General features: G+C 40.1%; 1 protein-coding gene across 22 annotated transcripts in view; it reads left to right on the plus strand.

The window, feature by feature from the left end:
* LOC136427741 (eyes absent homolog 1-like) overlaps window positions 1-25,796 on the plus strand; it is a 109,904-nt gene that overhangs the window by 76,781 nt on the left and 7,327 nt on the right. For 15 of the 22 annotated variants that reach the window (XM_066416860.1, XM_066416861.1, XM_066416862.1 and 12 more), the window contains 6 exons: window positions 1,928-2,004; window positions 3,679-3,726; window positions 5,097-5,268; window positions 7,061-7,155; window positions 7,732-7,824; window positions 19,853-19,954. In XM_066416860.1, the coding sequence (XP_066272957.1) occupies window positions 1,928-2,004; window positions 3,679-3,726; window positions 5,097-5,268; window positions 7,061-7,155; window positions 7,732-7,824; window positions 19,853-19,954 (587 nt within the window). The remainder of the gene's footprint in view (window positions 1-1,927; window positions 2,005-3,678; window positions 3,727-5,096; window positions 5,269-7,060; window positions 7,156-7,731; window positions 7,825-19,852; window positions 19,955-25,796) is intronic. The other 7 variants (XM_066416876.1, XM_066416870.1, XM_066416875.1 and 4 more) reach the window with 4 other exon arrangements.

A 25,796-nucleotide genomic window follows, 5' to 3' on the forward strand; every position in this document is an offset into this window, starting at 1 on the left:
GGCTAGTTACAGCTGAAATGTCATGTGGGTGGGTCCCTAGTATGAAGAAGCAGTTTGTCTAGTTTCTTATCTCCAGATCTAGATCTACTACACTGTGACTTCCCAGATATGACAGCAATGTGTGTTGTACCACCTGAAGCTTATCCCCTGCCTTACTACCCATGTTTTCCAGTTTAACTCATCCCGGTTTGCCTGATAGGAGCACAGCTCAAGCATAACAAGCAACTACTGTTTTGTTTGGCGGAAAAAATAAGTTCCGAAGGCAAAGCACTTGGAACTAATTAGTCTGTTTTTGCTCAGGGAAGTATTGATGCAGAAGGAGTAGAATTAAGTTGAGATAAAAGTACAAGAAGGGCAGGAAGACGGTGTCTGTTCAGATAAAGGAACTGTACCACCTGCTTAGTGTAGGACCGTTCTTTCTGTAATGAAAATGGACTAGGGTGGATAACAGCATGTTTGAAAGTTCATGACGGATGAAAATTTATTCTAACTGTACTAGATGTTCTTTTAAAAAATCAAGAGCTATACATAAAGTGTATTTCTTCACATACTGTATTTCACACCTTGAAAATTTAGCTTTGACAGAAATCGTGACTAATACTAGCTAGCCTTAAAGGCTGTTAATTCATCATTGTTTAAGCAGTGATGTAGTGATGTCATTAATTATATAGCTGCTGATCAACCAAATTGAAAATTTTCCATTCATCTCTTTATCAACAGAGGTCCAAATAGCTTCGTTTTCTTTTTGATCTTATTTCTCCACACAGATATTTACAACCTAATTGTCAACGCCAGCTACACAGCTTTAAAAAATTGCTTCTAAAAATGAACGTTGAAGTGGCTTTTCGCATATTTCAAAAGAAAGCTATTACAAAACCAATGCTGATTATACTATATTAAATTCCTGCACTATGCACTTGTTTTCATGCAAAGTATAAAAATGTTCTTAATGTTGCACTGTTCTCACATGATTGTTGTGCCATAATGCTTGATGTAGATAAACAAATGCTATCAAACATATGTCATGGATGAAAATCTTGTGGATCTCAGACAAAGCAACAGTATCACCTGGCCTGATTGATTTCAACCACGATAAGCAGAAGATTGCAGCAATGATTAATGAACGTCTGCATTAGGTATTTGTCACTGGTTCTGATGTGTATGCCTGCGGTGAGGCCCTAACACACCTGCTAATTATTTCTCCCATCCGCCGCTCTATTGTTCTCTGGTATCCTGTGGCTTATGCCCCTCTGGGGATCATTATGTGGTGATATTTAGACAATGTTAACTCTTGTACAACACGGACCCCCAACTGGTCTAACTGTTACTCTTGTAATGGTGAACACCTTGAAATTTTCTGTACCACTTTGGTGGCAAGTAAAACAACTCAAGACCTACACATGTACCTGTAGGTACGATTCATAGTTTTTTTTATTGTCCCTTACGATGGTATTCTCCTGTCAGCTGTGGATTGATTTGTAGATTTAAATGTGCTGATGTTGGACCGCATTTACCTCTTTATTGTCAATTCATCTCTATCTAGGAAATTTGTCAACATTATGTTACCTTTCAGTTGTATGCATTGACAGAAGTACTAGTGTTGTCAGTTAATTGGACAGTTATAGCTGTTTAGGGCATCAGAAGGCAATAAATAAATCGCTTGGTGGGAAATTCCTGTCATTGTGGGAAATTCTTTTGATAAGAACAAAAAATATAGCTTTCCCATTTGGATTACAAACCTATCACTACCAAGTTTCCGTTTCGATTACAAACCTATCAGTACCAAAAGGTCAATGAAATTGTTGGAGCTGTCGAACATGTTTGTAAGTTGATTTATTTTTCAACTGTCTTGTTCCAAATTATGTATCCTCCTGCATTATCTTACCAGCATTGATATGTTTTTCTCTTCTTTTTTTTTTCCCTGTAGGTGCTTACAGTACAAGTGCAGCTACCTATCCCACCAACAGTCCAGCTACAAACACGCAAGCTTACGCAGCACAACAGGTGAGGTCGCCAATATCTTCATAAGGGTTGTATGGCTACTGCCTACATGATTATGGAGTCGACAAGAGACTCCATAGACAAACCACACACTCTGTAGACAAACCACACACTCTGTAGTCAAACCACACAAGTTTTCTGTGACATCAAAAATCTATAAAATTCTGTATGTCAGGACTGGGAAGTTGTGAGTTCTGCAATTGTCTACTAGCTGATGTTTTTCCTGGAAACAGTCCAGAGCACTGGAGCATGGATAACTGCACCAGCAATCCATCTATTCCCCATACCCAAGTGTAATGTGTAGTGACAAACTACCAGCAAATTGAGCCCAAATTGAGCCAACTTTTGCTTGTGTTCTGACCTGTAGCTCAGTAATGATTCAAGCTCAGTGACCTTGTCGGGTCTTGAACATCCTTTCTCTTTGTTGAAATCAGCGGTTGATGATGGCCCTTGAAGAAAGCACCTCTCTCTAGCCACTACTGCTAATTTGTTGGGACAAAACGAGCAAATTGAACACAAATTGGAGACATTCTGGGCAACCCGTGACCTCTGCCCATGGAAAAACTAGCGAGTTTCCTGACCCTGGCATTTGGGAACAGTTGCTACCATTGTTAATGTTAGACTGCCCTGGGCAAGGTGTGTTGTGGACACCAGGCACCCAGCTGAGGCCAGACTGAGTTCACCACCACAACCTTTCTGCTGAAATAAAATTTGGGACCTTGCCAAAGATTCTGTCCTCTTATCCTATACTAAAGGGCAACACTAATGTGGACTTTTAAGATTGTTTCTAAGTAGAAGTAGTAGAGTGAAACCTTTATTTTCCTTGGATGGCCCTGTTGGGCTATACATGTACAAAATGAAGAAAAGAATGAAAGCGTAAGATACAGTTTCTGAAAAATTAAGTAACAATGAAACTAGCAAAATTTGTTTGCATCCATAGATCATATTATTAGATATGTATATATTTAACTCTTGCTTTGAAATTGCAAACAATAAGTTATGGATGGAGATAATACCTGCACTTTCAAAAGTCATGGATGATAGTTTTAAATGTCAAAGAGTTCGAAGAGAATTTGTCAGTTGTGCATTAGTTTTGGTCACGGGAGAGCTACTGTGGCAGAAAATAAGAGATCAAAGTACCATCCCTGCACAAATTAACCCAAAAAGTGCTTTTGGCTATTCCCCATCAAGCATGTACACAATTTCCGGACTCCCAGCAGGTGTGGGTTGACCTCTGACCTCGCTGGAAAGGACAGAGGTCATCAAGGTATAAATCTTGGTACTGCTGACAGGAGTGCTCAAAGGCCTCACATCAAAGGCATGATAGAAGCATGTCCCCTACAGATCCAAAATCCACTACATGGCCAGGTAGACTCTGCATGTGTAACCTGAGCTATTAGGAACAGAAGTTGAAAAGAAGTTGACTTACATAGAGAGGTTAGACTTGTAGACCGGCAGGTCCGGTTTCATCCTGCAAATGTTATCATGAACAGCGTGATATCTGTCGTACTACCGGTATTAGGTGTAAGACCTTTGAAAATATATTGGCAGTTGAGCACACATTTGCCAGATTGAATTTTGTGTATATTTTACACTTATTTAAGAACCTTTTGGAATGTCTTCTTTGTTTGTGTGAGGCCGCCATTGTTGATATTTTTGTTTTCCATTTTCCTTGAGGCTGCTGTTGTCTTGCAGGCAGTGGGGAAACAAACCCAGGGTGGTCAGGTATGACCCGTCCTCACAGCATGACACAAGCTTTAAAACAAACATTTTCCTTTCCCTATGAGATGTTGGAAAATATTATAAGTATCTATATCTGTGGGGTTGAAAACTATTGGAATTGGAAAGAACAAGTTTACTCAAGTGGGAGTTGTTTTGTATATAACTGGTAATGAAAGTGATTCATATTTGGATTAAAGATACAGTATATCCCAAGAACAGTTGAAATATATATTGATAGATTGGAATGTTTTGTCCATATTCTGCGTTGCAATTAAATGAAAGTATTGGAAATGCTGATGATGAGGCACCACTAACCATCACACCCCACATATATTCAGCACAAAGATTACTAATCAGAAATTATCACCTTTATGTGGCTATGATTGCTATTAATAAATCAATGATAATGGTGGCCTAACACAAATTAAACACTAATTGCTAGAATGCTTCATAGATATGCATAACAGCACTAGAGTCAATTCCATGTCACCGACAGGGTTTTCAGGTAATATTGCTAGTGAGTTCAAACAATTTTAGATAAAAGACTATTCCAGTCAAAATAGTTCTAAATTGTTCAAACAATCAAGAATGAAAGTTTTAACATGTTTGAACTTATTTATACATGTTGGAACTATTTGGGAAGTAATTGCACAAATATCTCTTTATTTAGAACAATTTTCAAACATCTATGTGATTGTTTCACTGTTCGAACATGTTGGAACAATTTGCATCATTTTTCAAATGGCAGATTTGGGTCATTGCCCCCATAAAAGTAGGTGCTAATCGCACTCTATTGTCTGCCTCTGTATATTTTTAGATTTCACGTCTGGACTATTGTTTTGAGGTGTCTATGCATGGCACCCACGCCTAATCGCCTATACTTTGAAGGGATGTGTGAATTGCCCTGTTCCCATCCCACTGACCCAGTCATACCATGTTGTTGTAATGTTGGAACATGAAGGAACAAATGATCAACCTATTTTTCTACAGTTTCGAAAATAATACAAATAACATGTGCAATGTTAGAAAATTGTCTAACATGTTGGAACACAGCAGAAACTATTTAGAACATCAAATGAATGTTGGAAATTGTTCTAAACAGTTACTTATCTCCCTTAGATTGTTACAAAGGTTTTGCAAATGTTAGAACTAAAAGGCAACAAGCACCCTCTCGGTAATGTGGAATTGACTCTAAGCAGTGTTGTTGTTATGTCAACAGTTTACAAGAAGTATTTAGACTTCTTAATGTCAAGATATTCACGTCACTGCTTAGGCTTGTCATTCTCTTGCCAAACTTTAAAAATGCCCAGCTATTTGCTATATGTAGTTTCTTGGTATAGCAGAAGTGACAATTTTACTATTTTCTCCTACAGGAGTACACGTATCCCCCCCAGTTTGGCCAGGCTGGCACCTATGCCCACCAGTACTACACCACCCCCCAGGGGTACTCCCCCTTCAACACATCCAGCACCACCACCCTGACGGCACCCAGCACCACAACCACATATCAACTGCAACCAATGCCGGATCTGCCCACAACTGGAGGTAGGGACATATAACAGTATATACTACTGTATGGGGGCTATGTTCAGTTTTGCCATTTGTATTTTGTAAGCCTTCCTACCTCACCCCTATTCTAATCCTGTCAGTAGAATGATCTAAAAAAGACATCATTTCTCCCTCTGTGCTGCAACTTGTGGAAGAAGAAAAAAAAATAGAAGCATTTTTTTTAAATCTTATATTTTTTTGCTTATTCTGATGTCAACAAATGTATGAAGTCGATTCATTTCGTGCGGGTAGCTTATGCTTTTCTGTTGCATGTGAAGAGATAACCTAGCACGTAAAAACTCCCATTAGATAGCTAAGTTCTCTCCCGACAGCAAATCTGACAGAATAACCTCTGACACTTTGCCTACGCGGTGATGCTACCAACTCTCCCATATCGCGGCACTGGCGGGCAGACTGACTGTGAGTTTGCGTGACAGTCAGGAGGAGAAAAATCTGGCATGTCCAGTACCCAGTGTTTACTGTCCTAAGGGTGCAGAGGCGAATCATCATCATTTGCAGTAGAAAAAGTCAGAGATAAAAGGTTTCTTGACGTCAGTGTCCTTGTTTGAAGGCTGTTGGTGGTTTGCACCCAGTAATATTTTTCTAGGATTACCCAATGTTTAGTATCCGTAGGCGAATATTTCTGCTGGGCCTTGAGGATTAGAATAGAAAATAGTTTTGATGATTTTATCAAGATTCTCAAGAGGTAGAAGTTTTAAGTGCCAACAACTTTTTATTTTGCTGTGACAACTTAGCAATTTGTGAAAGAGTAAAGACAGTTGAGTTATACTTCTTTGACAAGGAACGTCTTTAAGAACAACAAATATTTCTACCGTACAGAAGTGGAATCCCTTTCCAACGTCTCCTCATTTCACAGAACATTCCAACAGGGATTTGTTTTCTTTTTATGCATCTTAAAAAGCTTCATTCTTATTTGACCAGACTTTTGCTTTGAAGACTCCTTGCATTCCCAAGCCGTTCAAGCATTGTTCTGGGTAAAGGAAGCATGAGAGATCTGTTGCATGATAGGCTGAAGTGAGTGACAGATTCCCAGCTGCACATTCAGTGATTAGCATCACGGTAAACAGAAAGTGGTGACAGATTTGTCGCAGCAGATTCCAACCTCCAACCAGCTCTTTTGTGGGCGTTAAAAGTTGTAAGACGATGATCTTGTGTACATCTTGTGTACGTAATGAACAGTAATGAACAGTAGATAAAGACTGTACATGCAGATGGAGGACTGTGTGTTATTTATTTTGCCGATTAAAGAAAGACTTAGTGTTGATTGTACAGGACTTTTGCCCATTTTGTTGTTTGTCCCAAATTACATGTTTATCACGAGTGTAGATACAAATATTTTTGAGGTGGATAAAAGGTGACTTTACAAAATCTAATCAAGAAAAAAATGTGCCTCTAAGGGCACTGTAAGTGTTCCAGAGAGGAGTGGACTTTATTGTCACAATCTGTGCTAGTTGTCCTGCAGATGTGACCTTTTGAAAACATTTTGATGAAAGCTTCTCCATTTTGATGAAAGGTAAAAAAAGATGAACACCAACAAGGGTAACTCAACAGCATTCTGAAAGCTGATTGATGCTGTTTTTACTCCGTTCCAACGAAGTCAGCCCCTTCCAAAGTACTGATCTCAAGCCCACAATACATGTGATTGGTGAGTGCAGAGCAGGGTCCAAACCTTCCTCCAGCTGCACCAAAGGCAAACAGCCCTCCCCACTGCCAGATAATGATCGAGAGGTAACTAACCTGACATATTGTCACTTTTGTATCCTCACAGTAGTGCACGAAGATGTTACGAAAGTGAAAAGCACGCCAAGCAGATCGAAGTCACGACGGAAACAACCCAGCCCACCTCCAGAAAACGATCTAGAGGTACATGGTCACATTTATCTTGCATCTAACTTTACTTTACTTGCACCATGGTGTTTAGGTGGCGCACAGGTTGTTCTTAATTGAAGTGGCAGTTATTGGATTCTTCTGCTTTGCTTTTCTATAGTTGTTTCTCGCAAAGTTTCAACTTTGTTATACAGTTAGCAAATGTCCGCTAGGTACCTGCTAGAGTAAGTGTTTAGGTATTGATGGTAAATCTATAATGTTTGACTTGGAATTGTATTTGATTTCAGTAGATACTTTTGGAACATCTAACTTTATATTGCCTGCCATGAATAATAATGTAATGTAATAGATAAACATAAATCTAAGCTATCCTTTTTCTTGCATCAACTTGTGGCTGAAAATTTCTTGATTATCTTTAGCATCTTGTTCCTTACATACAAATAGCACAGGTTGTTTCATTTATTTTCTTATAGAAATAAAGGCACAAAGAGAGAGGTTGATTTCTCCATTCAATAGTTCTCACAACATTTCTTGATTATTGAGTGAGTTGTCTTGAAGACTTCTTTCCTGTTTGTGTGTGTCCTCGCTAATTGTACCTCCCCCTTCCTACAGAGAGTTTTTGTGTGGGACCTGGATGAGACCATCATCGTGTTCCATTCCCTCCTGACTGGCTCGTATGCACAGAGATTCGGAAAGGTAGGAATTGTAAGTCATCGCAACCGCAAAACATTTTACTCATCTTCTATTAGAAATTGTTAGTATTAATCATCGTTGAGAGATCTGTTCTGTTTGCCTTGTTTTCTTCCCAAGATACCAAAGACTACTGAACATACAGGTAAGTTGATTAATTTATTAGGGACTTCAGTGGTCTTTTCCTTACCTGCAGAAAGTTTCTGTTGCAAGGGCACTAGTAGTTCTTGATTGGACATTTTTCAATGTTTGCTCCTTAGATGTACCTGTAATCAATTTAGGAGACATCTACAGGTATCTCCATGTTTGGTGTGTTTAGAAGATTTCCTGTCTTACTAAGAGTATTTATTGGGGAATTCTTATTATTGTGGCCGCTTCATTGAGAGAAAGGTTAGAGATTTAGCAGAATCCAGAGGAATCTATTCCATAGATCTTGGGAGGGCGAGCTAGATTTGTTATTGTACAAAAGTCCCCTGGTTTGTTTAATTACTGCTTGCAGCGTTGCCTCTAGCCAACGGGGATTTCCTACTATCTCTCTTGTTCCATTGTCCCATAATTTGCATCTCTTTGCTGAAAGGAGGGTCACATTGAAGAATTATGTGGCCCACTTCCGAAGGAACTCAGATACAATCTATTGCTTAGGGCGAGGAGCATAGACAGATAATATCATAATTATGTAGTTGACAGTTTTTGTCTGAGATGAAAGAAACCTTGCAAGACTGATTCTAAGATATTGTCAAAAGTCAAATCAGCAAGCATTACAATTACTAAAACTTAATTCAAGTAGAATTATTTCACATTTACTCATCGTTGCAGTCTAAACTATTATTGTAATGAATATCATATTCTCTTTTTTATCCTTGAATTTAGGATAACAACAGTTGCATTGCTTAATTTTTAGACAAATTTGTAAACATTCAGCAGAAGCTGTTATTCTAATGAAAATGTTGTCAACTTCTCAGCGTCCCCAAAAAACCTTCAGTGTATTTTACAGCGTCCCTACCCTCAAGGCTTGTCTCAATGCCAAGACCTGCTTGTCCCTGTTTCATATGAGCCATCTGTGCCAATCTGTTGACCCCGGGCGACCCCACGCTCCCTGGTATGGCCGCCCCTCCTCCTGCCAAGAGAGCCCGACATGGACGGAATTCCGAGAGAGATTTGGCAACAGTTGCTCTTTGTGTTCGGCAGGGCGGGAAATGCACAGGCACAGTCAGGACGGACCCCAGCTCACTCATGCTGCTGTATATAGGCAAAGCCTGCCCAAAAAAAATGCTGCTTTAGTTCAGCTATTTTTAAGTATCAGCTGATGGATTGTTCTAGACACTTCTTACGTCTGAGTACAAATTATTTTGGCCCAGTATCTTATGTGGACGAACAAAATGTAATGCTCACTTTCCTTTTTGGCAGAAAGTCGCTATCTCGCTCTGATCCAATTATGTACCATTTGGTAGTAATTATTATTCTTGTAAGGACTCCTGACATGTTGTTTGGAGTTGATTTTATCCTGCTTTTTAGGTTTTACCTGATAAAATCTGGGGGGGAATCCGTAACACTTGAAACAAAGAGAATTCTGTAAAATGTAGCAAATCCATTTTCCAACAGTGTTATAACATATTTTCTTTTTATGTCAACCAGATAGAATTAAGGGTTCCAAAAAAGATTTGGATGAAATTTTTACAGTTATTATTTTTCTTTTTAAAGTATCAGTAGATTTAAATTTCTTTTTATATCATATATATGGCTTTGCAGGCCATGTTGCCAAAGAGCTTGGGTCTCACAGACAGGGTGCCAGCACTCCCCTTATCTTCCTGTCAACAACAGTAGACTTGATTTATGTGGCATCTTAGATAGCCAGAAGTGTAGTAGCTACAGGACTGCTACTGTATTGTAGGTCTGGAGACCACAAACATCCAACAGTACATTCCAGTAGGAACCAGACAAACAATGTTTCAAACTCATTTGGACTAGGTTGTAAGATAGACCTAGCTCTCAGTCTGAGCTCTGAGGAGAAGAAATATTATTGCAAGGGAAAGCAGCTTGTGTTTTGTTTGGGTATCGGGTTTGACAAGCAAAACCTCTATTAGGTGGTGGTAGGAACACATGAGGTGTATTGGGAGCTGGTGACAGTGAGAGAGTAAGGGGGGGACCTCCCTGGGAGGTTGTGTTTCACTGAGATGGAGATGTTGGATACCAAGTAAGCTCAGTCGCTGATTGGCACTTTGTATACAAATTGTACAACAGTTGTAGCACTGGGGTATATGTTGTACAAACAAAACCCAACTGGACTGTTTCAGTCATGTTTCAGTGAATCTAACGTCGTGATGGAACCACACATTTTCCGAGTGTTTTGGATGTCTATGTAGGTGTCAGTTTGATGAATTGTCCATAATAGCCATCGATAACAATTGGTACATGCCCATGCATTCATTAGGCATATTTCATCATTGATGTCTAGCTTTTAGGCAAGACTGATTTTGCATTGGCTGGGTTGACAGGATACTAGATCACTATGGACAACTACCTCACGGAAAATACTGTGGATTGGTAATCCCCGACCACTCTAAACAACAGAGGTTTATGAAATAACAGGTGTATAGAGGTGTTATTGCAAACAACATCTCACTTTCCTTAAAACAGTACTCACTTTGTCTGTCCTAATATTTCTATGTTTGTTATGGAGACACAACAGTCCCGTACCTGCAGTGCATTTACCATGTTAGTAACCGTTTTGACATGGTATTGACATGTATAACATGCACATGGAATTCAAAAGTTCTATTAATACCAGTACTGTGGCGGTAGTTCTGTGTATTACATGGTGTCTACAATGTACACAATGTACGTTGTACATCCCCAAACAAGTGCCACACTGGATTGTGTTTCTGGGAGTTACTTGTGTTTCACCCCTGTCTGATCGATTGCCTCCAAAGTATTTCTATGAGTTTCTAGTATTTCATCCTGCCAGTGGAACTGTTTGTTGCAGATGCTGGGGTGTCAGGTTGTAAGACAACTGTCTGACTGTAATGGTGACATCGTAGTAGATTGTGTTTCTTGTAGTCGGTAGGGTTTCAGCGGCTTTAGGGTCAGTTACCTACACAGATTGTATCTGAGTGGGGAATAACAGGGAAACAGTTACTGTTTTGGACACAATACAAACGGAATAGCCAAATATTTCACATGCGAGAGTAGTTAGCTGTTTTCATCCTAGCCTGATTTCAATCGAGCCTCCTGTAACCGCTCGCCGCCCTGTAACTGCTCGCCACGGGTTACAGGGCGGGGAGGGGACAGAAATCCCCGGACAGCTGGAGTTTGTGTTATACAGACTATTTTCATTGATGCAGATGAACTCTTTCTCCACAGACTTTGGAGTGACTGAAACAGGACTCCATGACAAATGTGGGTCATAGAGCAATAACTATTGTCTGGATTCCTAATTTTATCATTGTCAGTACCCTAGTGAGTTGGTCAGGCCTTTTTATAGAAGTAACTGTGGTTTTATCTGTGGTTTATTTAGCGTGGAGGATTAGCTGGTGAGGGAAGAAAAATATCCTCAAATTTATGGGAACTGGAACTAAATTGATCCTTTCCCGACAAATTAGGATCCCACCTAGCCCAACTAATACCCATACATCAAGAAGTTTGGGGGCAACTTAGCAGGGACTCATCCAACTTGGCCGCAGTCCTTTAGAGGATAGATGGATGGGTTTTGGAAAGCCGACTCCCATGGCAGAGCTACTGCCATGTAGACATGTCTGACTGTAACCAGTAACTGATTGAACTTGTCCATGATGAGGGACAGAGGCTAAGGGAGGGGATGTCAGCAACATTCCCCACAAGCCTGCCTGTAGCTGGTGTGCTCCAATGTATATTTAAGATAAAAGTGGTGGGGAAAATTTGCTCCAGTTCTTTCCCCAACATTTTTTGCAATTTTGAGTGACCTTTACGTGTAATTACAGTGACAGAAACTAGATCATTCAAGTTATCCTTCTATATTTCAAACCCATTTCTAGACAACCGACATTAAGGTATTTTTGTTTTGAGATGAGAGTTTTTAAACTTTTCTCATCAGTTTTGTCTGATTTTGATACTATTCTGAAATGATAAAAGTAAACATGACAACAGATTGTGTGTGTAGGATGAGAGAGCCACAGCTATGTCAGGGATGTGCAGGCATCTGTCTACACTTTGATCCAGGTCAGTTGTTGGGATGGCAGGGAATGCCATATCTACATGCCTTAGCAGTGGCCCATAGCAGACAGTCATGATGACAAAATATCTCCGCAGAGAACTTTCTTTGTCACCAAATTGTTGGTTTACGGAAAGGTCAGCCAAGGCTTTTCTAACACGTGGACCTTCTTAAGTGCAATGGTACAATTGTAGGATTGCCATCCTGGAAGAGTTATAAGATCACAATCTGCTCATTCTTTGTAAGGTACAAGTTCGCTTTGGCATCCTTATAGCCACTTCCCTCTTCTCTTACAAAGGCTAGACATCTGTACACTGTTTCATTCTTGTAGGTACAGGTGTGTGTCAGAAATAGAACAGCAGACACCCCCTGTCTTCTTCCTGCATCTTAAGCATATAAACTGGTTGTGTGTCAAGATAGACCTCTTTACCTTTCAGATTCAAAATGAAGAACATATGGAGAACCATAAAAAATAATGAAAAGCCGCATTATAGTCTATTTCTAGTCACATAAAAAGGAATAAAATTCCCAGTAACTTTAAGATGATGAAATGAAAATAAAGAACAGGACCAAAATGGTTGCTTACTTTCCTGGAGTCATGGCTCCTTTATCTCTATACAGAGATAATTTAAGAGATGAAATGCAACAGGTAAGATTTTGTTGTGAAACCTGTCCTATATGTAGAGACCACTGCCCCCTTTAGAAGTTTCTTGATAAGTGTCTGTTCTGACATTCCATGGTTGGTCCCCTGGGCCCATGTCAGCAGCCCTGTCAGGTTTATACCACAGACTGCTGCCTCCCTGATGAGCCTTATCTTCTGCTCGAAATCTTTTAATTAAATTTTTGAAAAGGGCAAGAGGAGCATGTTGTTCTTACCTTTACGACACTGTGATTTTTGCCTTGGGCAGAATTTTGGCAACTGCAGAATTTTTGTTTGCAAAACCTGTTGTTCTGATAGAACTCTATTCTAAATGGCCATAGATAAGTACATTGTATACTGTAGTACATTATGAACAGAGATATCTGTAGTTTAAGCAATCTTTGATACCAAAGATTTGTGTCGCTAAACACTTTGATAATTTAAACAAGGGGAACCTTTTACTAGAGGGTGTATGTTTATTTTGTTACTGTCCTGGCGAATTTGGACTCAGTGCTTCCAACAGATGCAAAGTCTCAAGTATAGATGAAACAAGGAGTCTACTACACAGCCCAACTTCTTATCTAAATTGCCATCTAGATGGAGTGACTGAAAAGTATGCTAATGAGCAAGGGTCCCTCTATGCAAATGAGGCTGGTACCTAGGTGGTGTCTGGGTGGGTGGGACCTAGGTTTGATTGACAGGTGGAACAGGTGGGAGTTTACAAGGTGGCAGGACCTTTAGTTGGCATGGTAAGATAAACAGTGGCAGTGACAGGCTGTTTGATGGTTATTACACTGCTGATTGGCTGCCAAATCAGAACAAGATGGGAGGCTGGGCATATAGGTCAAACCAGGATTGATGCAATTAGAGTTGCTCCTCAGCCAAAAAGAAAAATGTTTTTACTTGCTATGAAAAATGATCAGCAAAGAAGAACAAAGCCCTTTTGTCTAACTGGAACCTCTTTCATATATTTTGTATAGAGTGCTGTTATTTCTATTTATAAACAATGGTATGTATTGAGTGTCTTGCTGAAACCTGCAATGTTCCACTCAAAGTTTCAACATGTTCTAATGATAGTATGGAAGGGCCTCTTGCCAGGAAATTGTCAAAGGGTGTCTGAAATGCTTCAGCCTGCAGGAAAATAGTGTCCTCACATTGCCCTTTGATATGGGTGAGAGTGAAGGGAGCATGTCGTTGAAAATGCTATACAACAGATTCAGATATGCTGAAGCTTTTTTGGATGTTCACACCTGATATTCTCTTTTATAGATTATAGATTAGCCCCAAAAATTAACTTATTTTTGATTTGGAATGAACGCTAAGAATATGATAGCTGCCAATTATTCACAGAGTTTGCATGAGTTTGCATTTATCCAGTTCTATAAGTTTTGAGCAAGTCTTTGGCATGCCAGGTAAGGATGTACAGATACATCTCTTATAAAAGCTTCACAATGTGCTGACTGGTATCGATGTCCAAGAAAATGGTAGAAACACAAGCAGAAGGAAAGGCAGATTCAGTTGAGGTCAAGGTCAATACTCAGACCTAAGAGAGCGGAGACATTCCAAAAGAATTACAGAGATGTGGGAGGCTCTGCAGCAAAAACAGCATGTGTTTGTGTTTGGGCTAGAACAGCTCAGAACCCCATATTGCAGCCCTGGATTTATCACTAAGTAAGACCTAAGCCATCTCCAAAGCACTTGAACGTGCCTTACGTCCACAATTTGCTCTGAAATTTGTTGAACTATGCAGCAACAAATCCCTTAATTTTCAAAAAGGGCAGCCCGTGCCAAAATGGAGATAGATAAGAAGTTTGAGGGCTTATCTTTTGAGCCAGCCACTCTCTACCTCATAATTCATGAATGTGACTCACCAGTGTTGAGTAATATCAAAAAGTCTCAACAATCGTCCATTTTCAACTTCTCTTTGGCTGTCTTTGTAGCATTTGAAGAGAATAAAGATGTCATTTGGATCCCTTTTTGTAATTGAATATTGAAATAAGTTTCTTTTAGTTTTACGTACATCGAATCAAACCTTCATAATCAAACATTTTTCGTCGTTTTTTGATTTAAAAAAAATATTTGTGAATGTCCATTACAGATGATACAGATAATTCTGGCCTTCAAAGATCAGAGGAAAGTGCAGTCTGTACATAGATCAAGTGCTGTACTGTATGTTGTTGCAGGGATTGAGATGTCGTACTCTCTCCTAGTGAGGATTTTCACATAAAACAGTAGAAGGACGATGGTTTATTTTCAAGCCGCGCAGGAGTAGGTCAAGTTCAGTGGTGGATTAGAAAGGATTCTCGCTCTTGTGCGACTTTGGCACTGAAACAGGGTTCAACTCACAAGATTGCGAAAATTTGTCTAAGTGGTTCGGAGGGTAATCCTAAGAAGTGATTAAATCACAGGCAAGGCATTTTGTTTGAGTGAAAGTGTTTTGGCACATTGCTAGGCTGGTAGAATTCAATGAAGAACTGGGGCAGAGTGTATGTTTTGATCAGCACACAAGCTGTGCAAGATGTTAGCAACAATTTAAAATCTAAGTTCCTCCAGGAAGCTACATTGTAGGTATAGAAGTGAAAGCTAAGTTAGAGTTAGTTGTACTTGAACATAACATGATGTGTAGAACATTACTCGAAATAGTTTTACAGAAACAAAGAGATGTTGCAAAGTTTGTGCCTGCTAGAAGGATATAGCAAGTAGCGATGGTAATGACCTGGACCAGAAGAGAGAAACATGCTCATTTCTTCTAGGGTTTCAAAATAGTATCTGTCCGAAACTACAAAGGGCTAATAAGCCTCCTGAAGACTTATCTCAGACAGAAAGGATCTGGCCAGTGAGACCACTTTGAGTTCCGATCTGTTGACTGGTGACTGATAGATGCCAGGCTGGAGCATGTGGGGGAGGGGGGCAGGGTAGGCTGCATTGCTGCACAGTGTCAGAAGGTTGGACCATACAGGAGGCAGATAAGGAGTTAGCGACTTTGACCTTGGCATTAACTAGGAAGATGAAGAATTTGGTTGATTTAATGATGTGAGGTAATGGGGGAAGAATGACTGATTGAAAGTCGTCAGATGGTGGCAGGTGGCCATGGCCTGATGGCATCCTTGTTTATAAAAACTCCTTACCTGGCTCTGTGAATATAGGTAGAGTAATATGTTTTTCAGCAGTTGTAAGTTTACTGACCTGTTGATGGGTGTGGTATCCATATAACTCATCAGGGTACTTTGTCAAGATGATTGAAAGATGAATTCATGATACCAAAATTATTATTTTTGACATTTTCTTGAGTGATGATATGACCGACATTGTGTCAAAGCATTTGCTACATATTAAGTGACACATGTTAAGTGACTCTTAATTTAAAGAGACATTTCTCAGCTTGAAGCTACCTGAAACACAAGGCAATATTACTTTTCTCAAGGAACACCATCCATGAAGACTTGTATCAATACTGGCTGATCAGCCAGACTAGTCTCATATAGCAAGGCAAACCAACTGAAGTAGACTCTTGAACCTGTCAGACACATTCTTCACACCTTGCAATTTGAATTAAAAACATCCAGAAACTTCAAAAAGCCTGTTGAAAGTCCCTTACACTTTCTTCCATGCGTTACATATGTCATTTAAATTTCCTGTTGCAATTGCCTTAGGTCAGCACCCAAGCATGGCCACTTAGATATACCAACTCCTACTTAATTCCTGGCCCAATATTTGCTCCTCTTGATCTGCTGACATGAAATGGGCTCAGCTGATGCGGCTGTGCTTGTTCAGTAGGGATGTGTTTCCGGCCACTTTCAAGCCAGAACTGAGCAATTATTTGGCCACTGTGAAGTATATATGGGGGCCCCACTTCTCTACTTGTTTCAAGCCACATTTAGTACCAATGTCATCTAAAGGTTTATGAGTCTCCACCCACAAACTGTTTCTTTACATTTATTTCAATTGATAGGAATCATGTCTTTGAACTTAATGTTTGCTTTATTGATCGTTGGAATATATTTTGCTGATGTTGCTGGCTCACCATTATTGTTATCTCCCCAAAAGCTGCAAGACCTTGTAGTCTGAGCGTTAAGATTTATACCATGTCAGTGGCAAGCAGATTTCATTGGGCACGAAATATAGAGGTTGTTAGATGGTCCCCCGAGGAGGAAAAAACCTCAACAAACTGAACAGACTTCATCTGCAGCAGATCTGACAGGCCCCAACACTTATCTAAACCTACCCACTCACAGTTGGCCCAAAATCTGATGGCAGTTTGTCTCTGTAAGCAGTGATCAAAGCCCTGTTCCACGGTTGGCATGGTAACGGACAGGGAGGAAGGTCCTCTTGTCCAGCAGAGCTTATCTTGTTCCTATGGCTTGCAGGCATTCACCTGTGAGGGGGCTGCCAAGTATGTTGGTCATGATAAGGCACGGCCCACCAAAGTGGAAAATATTTTCATGGAGACGCGCTTGGAGCTATACAAACAATATATCAGTGTAGCAATAGTAATATCTCGTTGATAATTTATTTACTGGAAAATCATGTTGTTAATTTGAAGATGTGATAAAATAGATATAATGTTGAGAATTTTTGCTTGATGTTTTGTTAAGATATCTAGTTGAGGCATCTCTGGTTTAGGTTAGCCTGGGTGTGTAGCTGAGAGACAAACTGAAAGTTGTGGGGTTATCTCCAAAGCCTCCGTATTGACTACAAATTTTAGATTAACCTCATGACATCTTTAGTACTCAGATTAATTCTAAAAGGATTAGGAATGATATTGTAGGTCATTGGGGTAGGTCGTTCTCACACTCTAGCCCACTAAATCTGATAAAATTAGTGCTTCTAATGTCATAAATACTCCATAGGTCTAATTTTATCACACGCTTTACAGATGTTTGATATTATCCATCTGTTAGTCGAGTCTGTTTGGTGCGAATTTATATTAGTGGAACAGTTTGGTATTTCCCTGATGATGATATGCTATCACACCAGTAATGTAAGACCCTTTCTTGGGCTGGAAATTTTGGCACTGTAGCTACCTTTTGGTTAATTGTAGACTATACTTACAACTCTCAGAGGGTAGTATGGATATATGCAGGATTTTTAGTTCAATTTCTACGTTATAACTTACTTTGAAAATATTGACAGTTCCCTTACTGTACTGGATAACTACATTTAATTACACTGTGGAAAAGACGTGAACTTGATGTTTAAGTTTAAGTATGATGGTCTAAATTGTCCTTTTACACCTGTCTGCTAAAGGTGAGAGGTCCAAACAAATCCTGTGTCAGTTGAGCTGCATTTGCCTCATGCAGAAAAATGAAATCCATGACCATGGTATTTGACTCAAGGCCCTTTTGCTGCAACATGATTGATTGACAATCTTCATAATCCAGGTGTTCATCAAAATGCTCCCAACTTCAATTTTCCGAAATTATCCCCTGCAGTAAGCTTTAATTAGTTAATCATCCAAGATTATTGGCAATTATTGTTCTTTGTTGGTTAATCAGGACCAGATTAGGGCCATGTGGTAGTGATTAGGCTGCCAATATCCCCACCTAGCTCCCACAGCCCCACCTGCCCCTGCCTTCAGCCAAACACCAAATCCCAGACAAGATCTGATAAGACAGCCAGGTTATTTGTGTAGGCAGCAGCAGCATAGGAGCGCTCGACTGCCACCAGACAAGATGGGGAGCTGAGGATTGCAGCATTGTGTAGAAGAATTAGATGTTCTCTAATTGACAATAAGTAATTAGTATCTGATTAATTTTAACAAGAAAGGTCATCAGCATCACATTATACTTTGTTATTTCTCCTAGGACAAAAGAATTGATTCACAATTTCATTCACAAACAGTTTTGTTTGATAGGTTAGAACATTCCTCAATATTGAAAGGCAAATTCAGACTAACTACCTGTGTGATTATTGATTTCAATAATTTGAGGGCAAACTTTGCCGGCGCTGTAGTATCAGATAAATAACTAAGAAATATGCAAACTTCAGACAGCTGTCTTCTGATTTGGCTGGTAAGCTACACTGTCAAATATGCCTGCTAAGATGGCATAAAAATATCACCTTGGAATTATGGTTGCTTGCTTACTATGCTTTATCCATCAAACATAACAAAATAATTATGGAGAAAAAAACCTTGTGATGATTTTTTTTCTTGGGCCAGACATGTCAGATTTGAGTATTACCTCTGAGAACTTCAAGTTGAAGTCCAGTTGATCCCAGAAATCCAGCCATGTGCATGTAAGACACGGAGTGCCCTGATGTGGATTATCTGTGGCAGATTCCACAGCTTACACATGCCAGGCTACAGTCATGCTTTCTGAGAATTCTGTCACAATCCTAGGGGTTGCATGTATGATCACGAACACTGGAGACTCTCACCACAAGGGATTCATACCTTGGACTGTTCAGTCAGTAGGATGAATTTGTCTGTGCTTGGTCAAACATGTTCATAGTGCCATAGACAGAAGAAATATTCACCTGTTCAGAATTCAATAAACAATCCCATCATCTATCTCCATTAACATCTTTTTAAGGTAGCGCTGACTGCACCATGAACTTGTGGGGGAGAAAGAGTTGACTTTCTTGGGGTCATCTTGAAAGAAAGAAAGCAGGAAATAAGACTTTCAGACTTGTTTGCTCTGGAAACTTTCCAAGTGGCTCCCTGTGAGGTTAGGAACTGTACAGAAGGTTTTTCGCTGGCTCTATAGTGTTGCAAACATGTTAACCAGAAGGTGTACCAGGGGGATCTGTGCAGCCTTAATGTACTTGAACCCCTCTCCTTAATGGACCAGCAATTTGTCCAGGAGTACACATGACTGACACAGAGGTCAGGTCTGTAAGATGGGAAGAATCAAGAAAATGTCCAGATCTTTCAATGACTATTCTTTTACAAGCTCAATGAAAATTGTTGTGTAGAAACAACCAATCTGGCCTTTAACTCAGCAGGTGGCAATGTATTACCCTAATGGATGATGATGATGATGATTAATGATGATGATAGCCCATCTTCAGCTCAAGAAGCATGACCTTTCAAAAGCTGGTCATCAGTCTGTCATGTGCTCATATTTTTTTCTGTATGAAAATGTTAACTTTATGAAAAAATTAAGAGACCCTATCCAATGTCATATTTCTACCTCTGAGTCTGACAAGATGTAAATATTATTGTATATTTTACTTTTCAAAGTTATTGATAGATCCTCCTTTTTTTATCTGTCCAGGACCCCCAGCAGGCTGTGGCGCTGGGCTTGAGAATGGAGGAGATGATCTTCAACCTGGCTGATAACCACCTCTTCTTCAATGATCTAGAGGTAGGTACCACTGTACGTGTTCTTCCTTTACTCTCACACTCACTCTACCCTCACTAAGTACCTATACATCTCCTGTATACAAAGCACTGCCTTTGTTGGTATGTGCTAGCAAGTCAAGTAAGATACAGAAGGCAACCATGATCTTAAGATCAGTCTGAAGCCAGTAAAGATACAAAAGTAGAATTTATAAAGTTTTGTTTGCCCAAGTGGACAGTTATAATGCTGGGAAACAACAACACCACAAAAAAAAATCCCTATATATCAGTAGGGCTTTTTGTTGCTGGGTTGTTACTAGCAAGATTCCTTTCTTTATGATTGTTACTGACCATCAGGGCCTCCTCAGTGTTTGAAGTTATGGAACAGGAGAGACCTATGACCAGGTGGATCCTGCCCTCTGAATATTTGATGAATCCAGTGATCCAGGCTTTACTAATAGGATTGGCACTGTCACCTCTCCTCTTAATGGGCACTCCTGCAGAACTTGACATAGCCTGTCTGTCCATCAGATTTACTGGTGTGGAATGTCTTGAAGTTGTATTGCTTCATGATTTTTTTAAAGAAATGATCTTTGAGAGGCATTTTGACCTTTTCATTCGTTGTACAGTTTTGTAGCACTGCTTTAGACAAGTTCTTTAGACAAGTTCTAATGCAAATGGTGGGCAGGTATGAATGCTTGGTATCACTGACTACAGGAAAGTTTTGACAAAAGTCAACAGAATAGATGAGTGAATCTCCTGTCATATCTTAAACAGCGTTGGCCTAGCTTCTATTGGCATACAAGTTTTCATTAAATGTTCTGTTGGATCAGATTAAAAAGTGATTTGCCAAGACAATCTTATAACTGGAAAAGGATTTTTACGAAGAAAAGTATTGTCTGTCTCCCACTCTCATCTGTTGTTTTTACCTCATTTCTGTAAATATTTTTTGCCAAGGAGATGAGTGGTAAATGTAAAGGAAAACTCTGGTCCTGATAATGGGATTGTAATTTGTAACAGGACTTAAGAATGCGATAATGCACTTCAGAAGCTTGCTAGTATAAACAGACAAATTGTCCCTGATGTTAATTAAGGTTTTGAAATGTAAGACAAACGTTTGTCTGCCACCTGCAGAAACTGTATACAGCCCTGGTCAAAAGTCTTCCATTTGGAAATAGATTTCTTAGACCAAGTTCATCTTAAGTCTTATCTAAAAGGGACCATCTGCCATTTATAATTATACAACATTAAAGATAATTATCATCTGTCTACACAAATAAACTCAGTGTCTTTGATGTTATGAAATTGTATATGTTTGGTTGTAAGTGGCTTTTTGCAAAAATGTGTCTGTAATAGGATTGGAAAATGACGGAATTTTTGGACGCTAATCAAGTATGAACAGTCCACTAACTGTCCAACCAGTCAAATGTCGGGTTCCCCAGAATCATGTCAGCTGTTGAAAAAAACCAACAGACTTTCCTTTCAGTTTTAGTGTTCATAAATAATTCTGTCAACACTAAAGGTTTCGCACACAATCTAGGTATGACAGAAGTCTTTGAAGTCAAAATTTAATGCACGTTTTCACTGAATACACTTAACAGAAAGCCCAGGCTCCCCCCAATGCTAACATGCAGGATTATGTCCCCCTTGTGTAATTCTAATGGAACGATCCAGGTGAGCGTAGCATCTGCGAGTGTTGACAGGTGTGGATGGCTCAAGGAAGTGTGTCTTTGATGACATGTAACTGTGTATAGCTTGATGTCGAGGTTATAAAAGTGCAGAGGATCCTGTGTGCTCAAGCCCGTAAAACTTAGATGGACCCAGCACAGTGCACATGAAAAACTCTGGGATTCAGACAGCTCAGAGCGGGGAAAGCCTCACGGAACAGGTATAGCCGCCTAGTCCTGGTGGAGTTAGGTTTTTTGAAGCTCTGAAATGATATATGTCTGTGGAAGAAGTGTGGTGGTTTTTCACAGCACCTACTTATAGTTCACCAGGTGTCACGAATAAGAAGTATTTATACCTGAAATGTCAAAAAAATGGGTTACCGTGCTGATATTGTTGAGACTGCTTTGTGATGAATCATCACTGATATGACAACAAAGCCTCTTCCATAATCGGTCAGAGATAGTGATGTGGGTGTCTTGGTTATAAGATATTCACTTCTTTCCTGTGGATTTACAAACAAGCAGAAATAACAGCTTGTTACAAAGACAGCATTACCTTATGAGGAATGGGATTGAAATTAGAACCAAGGACTGCATCACACCTTCTTGGCCAGGCGACCTTCATCATGTGTAAGGTGTGCAGTTGCTGCATCACATGAGTGGACACCGTGCACTAATCAGACAAAGGGCTGTACTCTCTCTTTCAACATGTCGGCCACCTCCGTCTTCCCACCAATAAAATTTTGATTTGTTATCGGGTGCATCTCTACTCCTGACCTGGTAAGCTAGCGGCACAGTTTCAATATTGGGGCAGGCCCAGTAGGTGAGGGCAGTGATTTAGGCAGCGTTGAGTGACATTCAGCAAGCTGCGGAGCTGGAACCAGCCATGTAGCACCAGGTCCTGAGGAAAGGCAGACCAGCTATGCTGCAGAATACACATTCTTTGTACCATTTACATCAGCACAGCACAGAAGGGTGCTGCGTCATGGACATGATTAAATGGTCTGCGGATTAGCTCTCAAATTCCTACCTGATTGATAGTTTTAAATCTTTGCGTTTTGCAAAACATGTTTCACAATGCCTCTGCCAATAAGTCATCAGTGACAGCTCGTAACACATACCTTAGACTTATGAGAATAGTAATCAACATCTAGCAATAGATACAGCATACAGCACATTGCGAAAAGTATAGGGATGATTGTATATTTATTACTTGCTGATAATCATAATCCACTACTGTAGTATACTCTTTGGTAGTATAGAATGAGGTTGGAGGCTACTGTTAGTTCGATTTTCACAAAAGATCGATTTGAATGAAGTTGCGAGTGATCTGGAACAGAAGCAGCAGCCCCATCTGTCCGTTTGACCTGAGTTGTAATCTTTTCTCCCCTTTGCTCCTTGTTGACTCCACGTCAGACGTGAAGTGGGCAGACCACCAGACTAGCAGCAGGAAAGATTAGGCTGTGTGAACCCCGATGTCAGTCCACTTGGCAGTGAGAATGTGCAGATACCAACACAGCTCCTGTCTCATCCTCCAGTTAGACCACTGGCAGGGACTCAAGTGTAGCCCAACACAAAACTCATTGTCTGATTAGATGTTCAACAAAAGCTACCAATCCTTGATATGGCTGACTCAGCGGGTTCTAGCCAGTGTGATAATTGACAAGGAACAGAACTATTCTTTAATGATATTTGTTACCGGCTGACAACACAACATTCTTCCAGTCCCTGCGAATGATTGAGAAGGTATAATATGACTAGGTTTCACCAGCGTCAAGTGATTAACTCAGATACAGAAGCAGTTCAAACTGAAATGTTAACATGCATTGTTCCTGAATCTTAATCACAAAATGTGCCAGGTGCAGTCTATAATTTATATGGTCTCACTCATAGAATCTGGCAGTAAGATGAACTGGTTATTTCTGCACTGTTTGTCGCTTTGTTCCCATATGGGCGTACTAATAACATCACAGTTTGTGTCTTACTTGATAAGAGTGATGACAAAATTAGTGGGATGTTCGAAATCCTTTGGTCTAAGTCTCTGCCTGGCTGTCAGAAGCAACGATGGGGAAAAATGGTGGTGCAAATGTACTATGGGCTTTTATTAAAGCAAACATGCAAGTCCACCCAAAGATGAAACCAATATTGCAAGCTTTAGTGATGTTTCTGCTCCATTTCGCAGTGTTTATGTTTCTACTCGGATGAGCCAGGGTTTTGTGCAAGTTCAAGCAGTGTGAATAATGTAGCATGGGAATAGACATGTCAAGAAAGGGATATTGGAACAGGATGACTGAGGCGTTCATTAGGTGCCATGTGGAGATACAAATCCATCAAGCTTGGAAGGTTGTGTTAAGATGAACAGTCTAGCTTGACACAGAGGTTGTAAAGGACAGCCTTCAGCATATAGTCTGTCTTTACAAGTGTTCATCACTGGTATATGGTTGTTGAACTTATGCACTTAGGTCAAGTTAGGCGTACTATGATAGGCACTTTATGAATGCTAGATTTTTGCTGGTGCTAAATTGTCTGATGGTGACGAAGAAGTACCAGGTGTAGAGTTCCTCATTAAAGGCTCCCTATTAATTAAAGGGTCTTAAAGTCAGTCTCCAAGGAAAATTATAAATTAAGAGGGTTTCAAGCTTGTATCTCATCTTCAACAGGCAGTGCTCTTGTACTTGGGGTATTAGAAAGGACTATTGTTTTACTGATCTTCACCTACTGATATTAGCATTGGCATTGCCTTGCATGGTTTATGATTTACACCAGCTGTAATCTAAGGGATTAGTGTGCTGTGGGCCATCCCTGTTTTTGGATCCAAGTCACAGGCAGGTAATCCTCTTGTGTGTCTACCATCTTCCAAACTTACAGAATCCACTGTGCAAAATAAGGAATCAGTCCATTTGTAAACATGTGCAGATTTTGGGGGATGTCTGATGTGGGTGGTGAAACATAGCTGCATTTGGTAGTTGTTGCAAAGACAGGATGAAGTAGAACCCAACAGTCTGTTGTCTTTTGACTATCTGGGGAAAAAATACTTTACATTTTGCACCATGTATTTTCTTGTATTTCTTGAAGCAGGAAACCTTGCTGACAATTTGTTTCCTCACTAAGTACCTGCTTGTCCCTTCAGGCTACAGGGAAAGCCTCCATTTCCATCCCTCTGAGTCCAGTCTCAACTTCTTCCTAGCTGCGAAGTCCCTTCATCACCCAAATCCCATTTGCTCGAGCATTCCCAACTCAATTAGACAAGACAGCTCATTGTGAAAGGGCTTCAAGTGCATTAGGTGCTCCTGGCACTGACTAAACAAGGGCTTTCATCTGATTTTCTGGAGATTTGTCTCCACAAATGCACTGTTTCCCACAAAATTCCTTCATCGCTCATCCGAGGCTCAACTGCCCGCCACTATTTGCTCAAGTCTTGCACCCATGACGAGGGAGAAATGGGGGGCTTATGTGCCTGCCCCGGAGGCCATGAGGGCTTGGTCATGGTCACTACATGTACTTCATGAAGAAACTCTGTGCTTCTATCTCTAGTGAAGATGTGCAGACTCGTAACATGCTGGGAAGGACGACTTGTATATCTTTAAACACTGTGCCTCAGCTCTATATCAAGTGTAGGTTCTTCTGAGCAGCTGAATGTAGAAAAATGAGCATATATAATACAACTTATGTATTCATATACCCTGCCTTCGGTATACTCTTTGTCTTTGTCAGCAGTGAGTCTGTGGCTGGCCATCTCTCTCATGTAAATCACTAGATATAAACCAGTCTCATAAACCAGATATATGGGATGGGAAGGGGAAATCATGGCACTGTGAAATTTTTATAGACTTCCAGACCATGTTAACCCTGAATCTACTTACTGCTAGGTTTTATACCCATCCTTACTTTTTAGTTTCACAGCTAAACTACCTTGTTTCAGTGTCCAACAATTCATCTCTAAATACATTCTTCCTCATTTTTCTCCCCTAATTGGGTTTCCCTTGCATGTTTTTAACAGCTGACTGGGACAAATTGGAGTCTGTCAGATTTTAATTGGACAGTTTTCACTTGGCTGCATTTTGATTTAAACTTATTAAGCGCCTACTTCCTTCTGCCTTAATAGTTATTAAGCTCGGAAATGGGGGGCAAAGGTTTTAATTTTGCTGGGTGATGTTTTGTCCAATTCTCGACAGGAGGTCCCTAGAGGATGTGAGGGGCCTTTGTGAGCTA

This window comes from Branchiostoma lanceolatum, chromosome 2, assembly GCF_035083965.1.
Source record: "Branchiostoma lanceolatum isolate klBraLanc5 chromosome 2, klBraLanc5.hap2, whole genome shotgun sequence".
Lineage (NCBI taxonomy): Eukaryota > Metazoa > Chordata > Leptocardii > Amphioxiformes > Branchiostomatidae > Branchiostoma > Branchiostoma lanceolatum.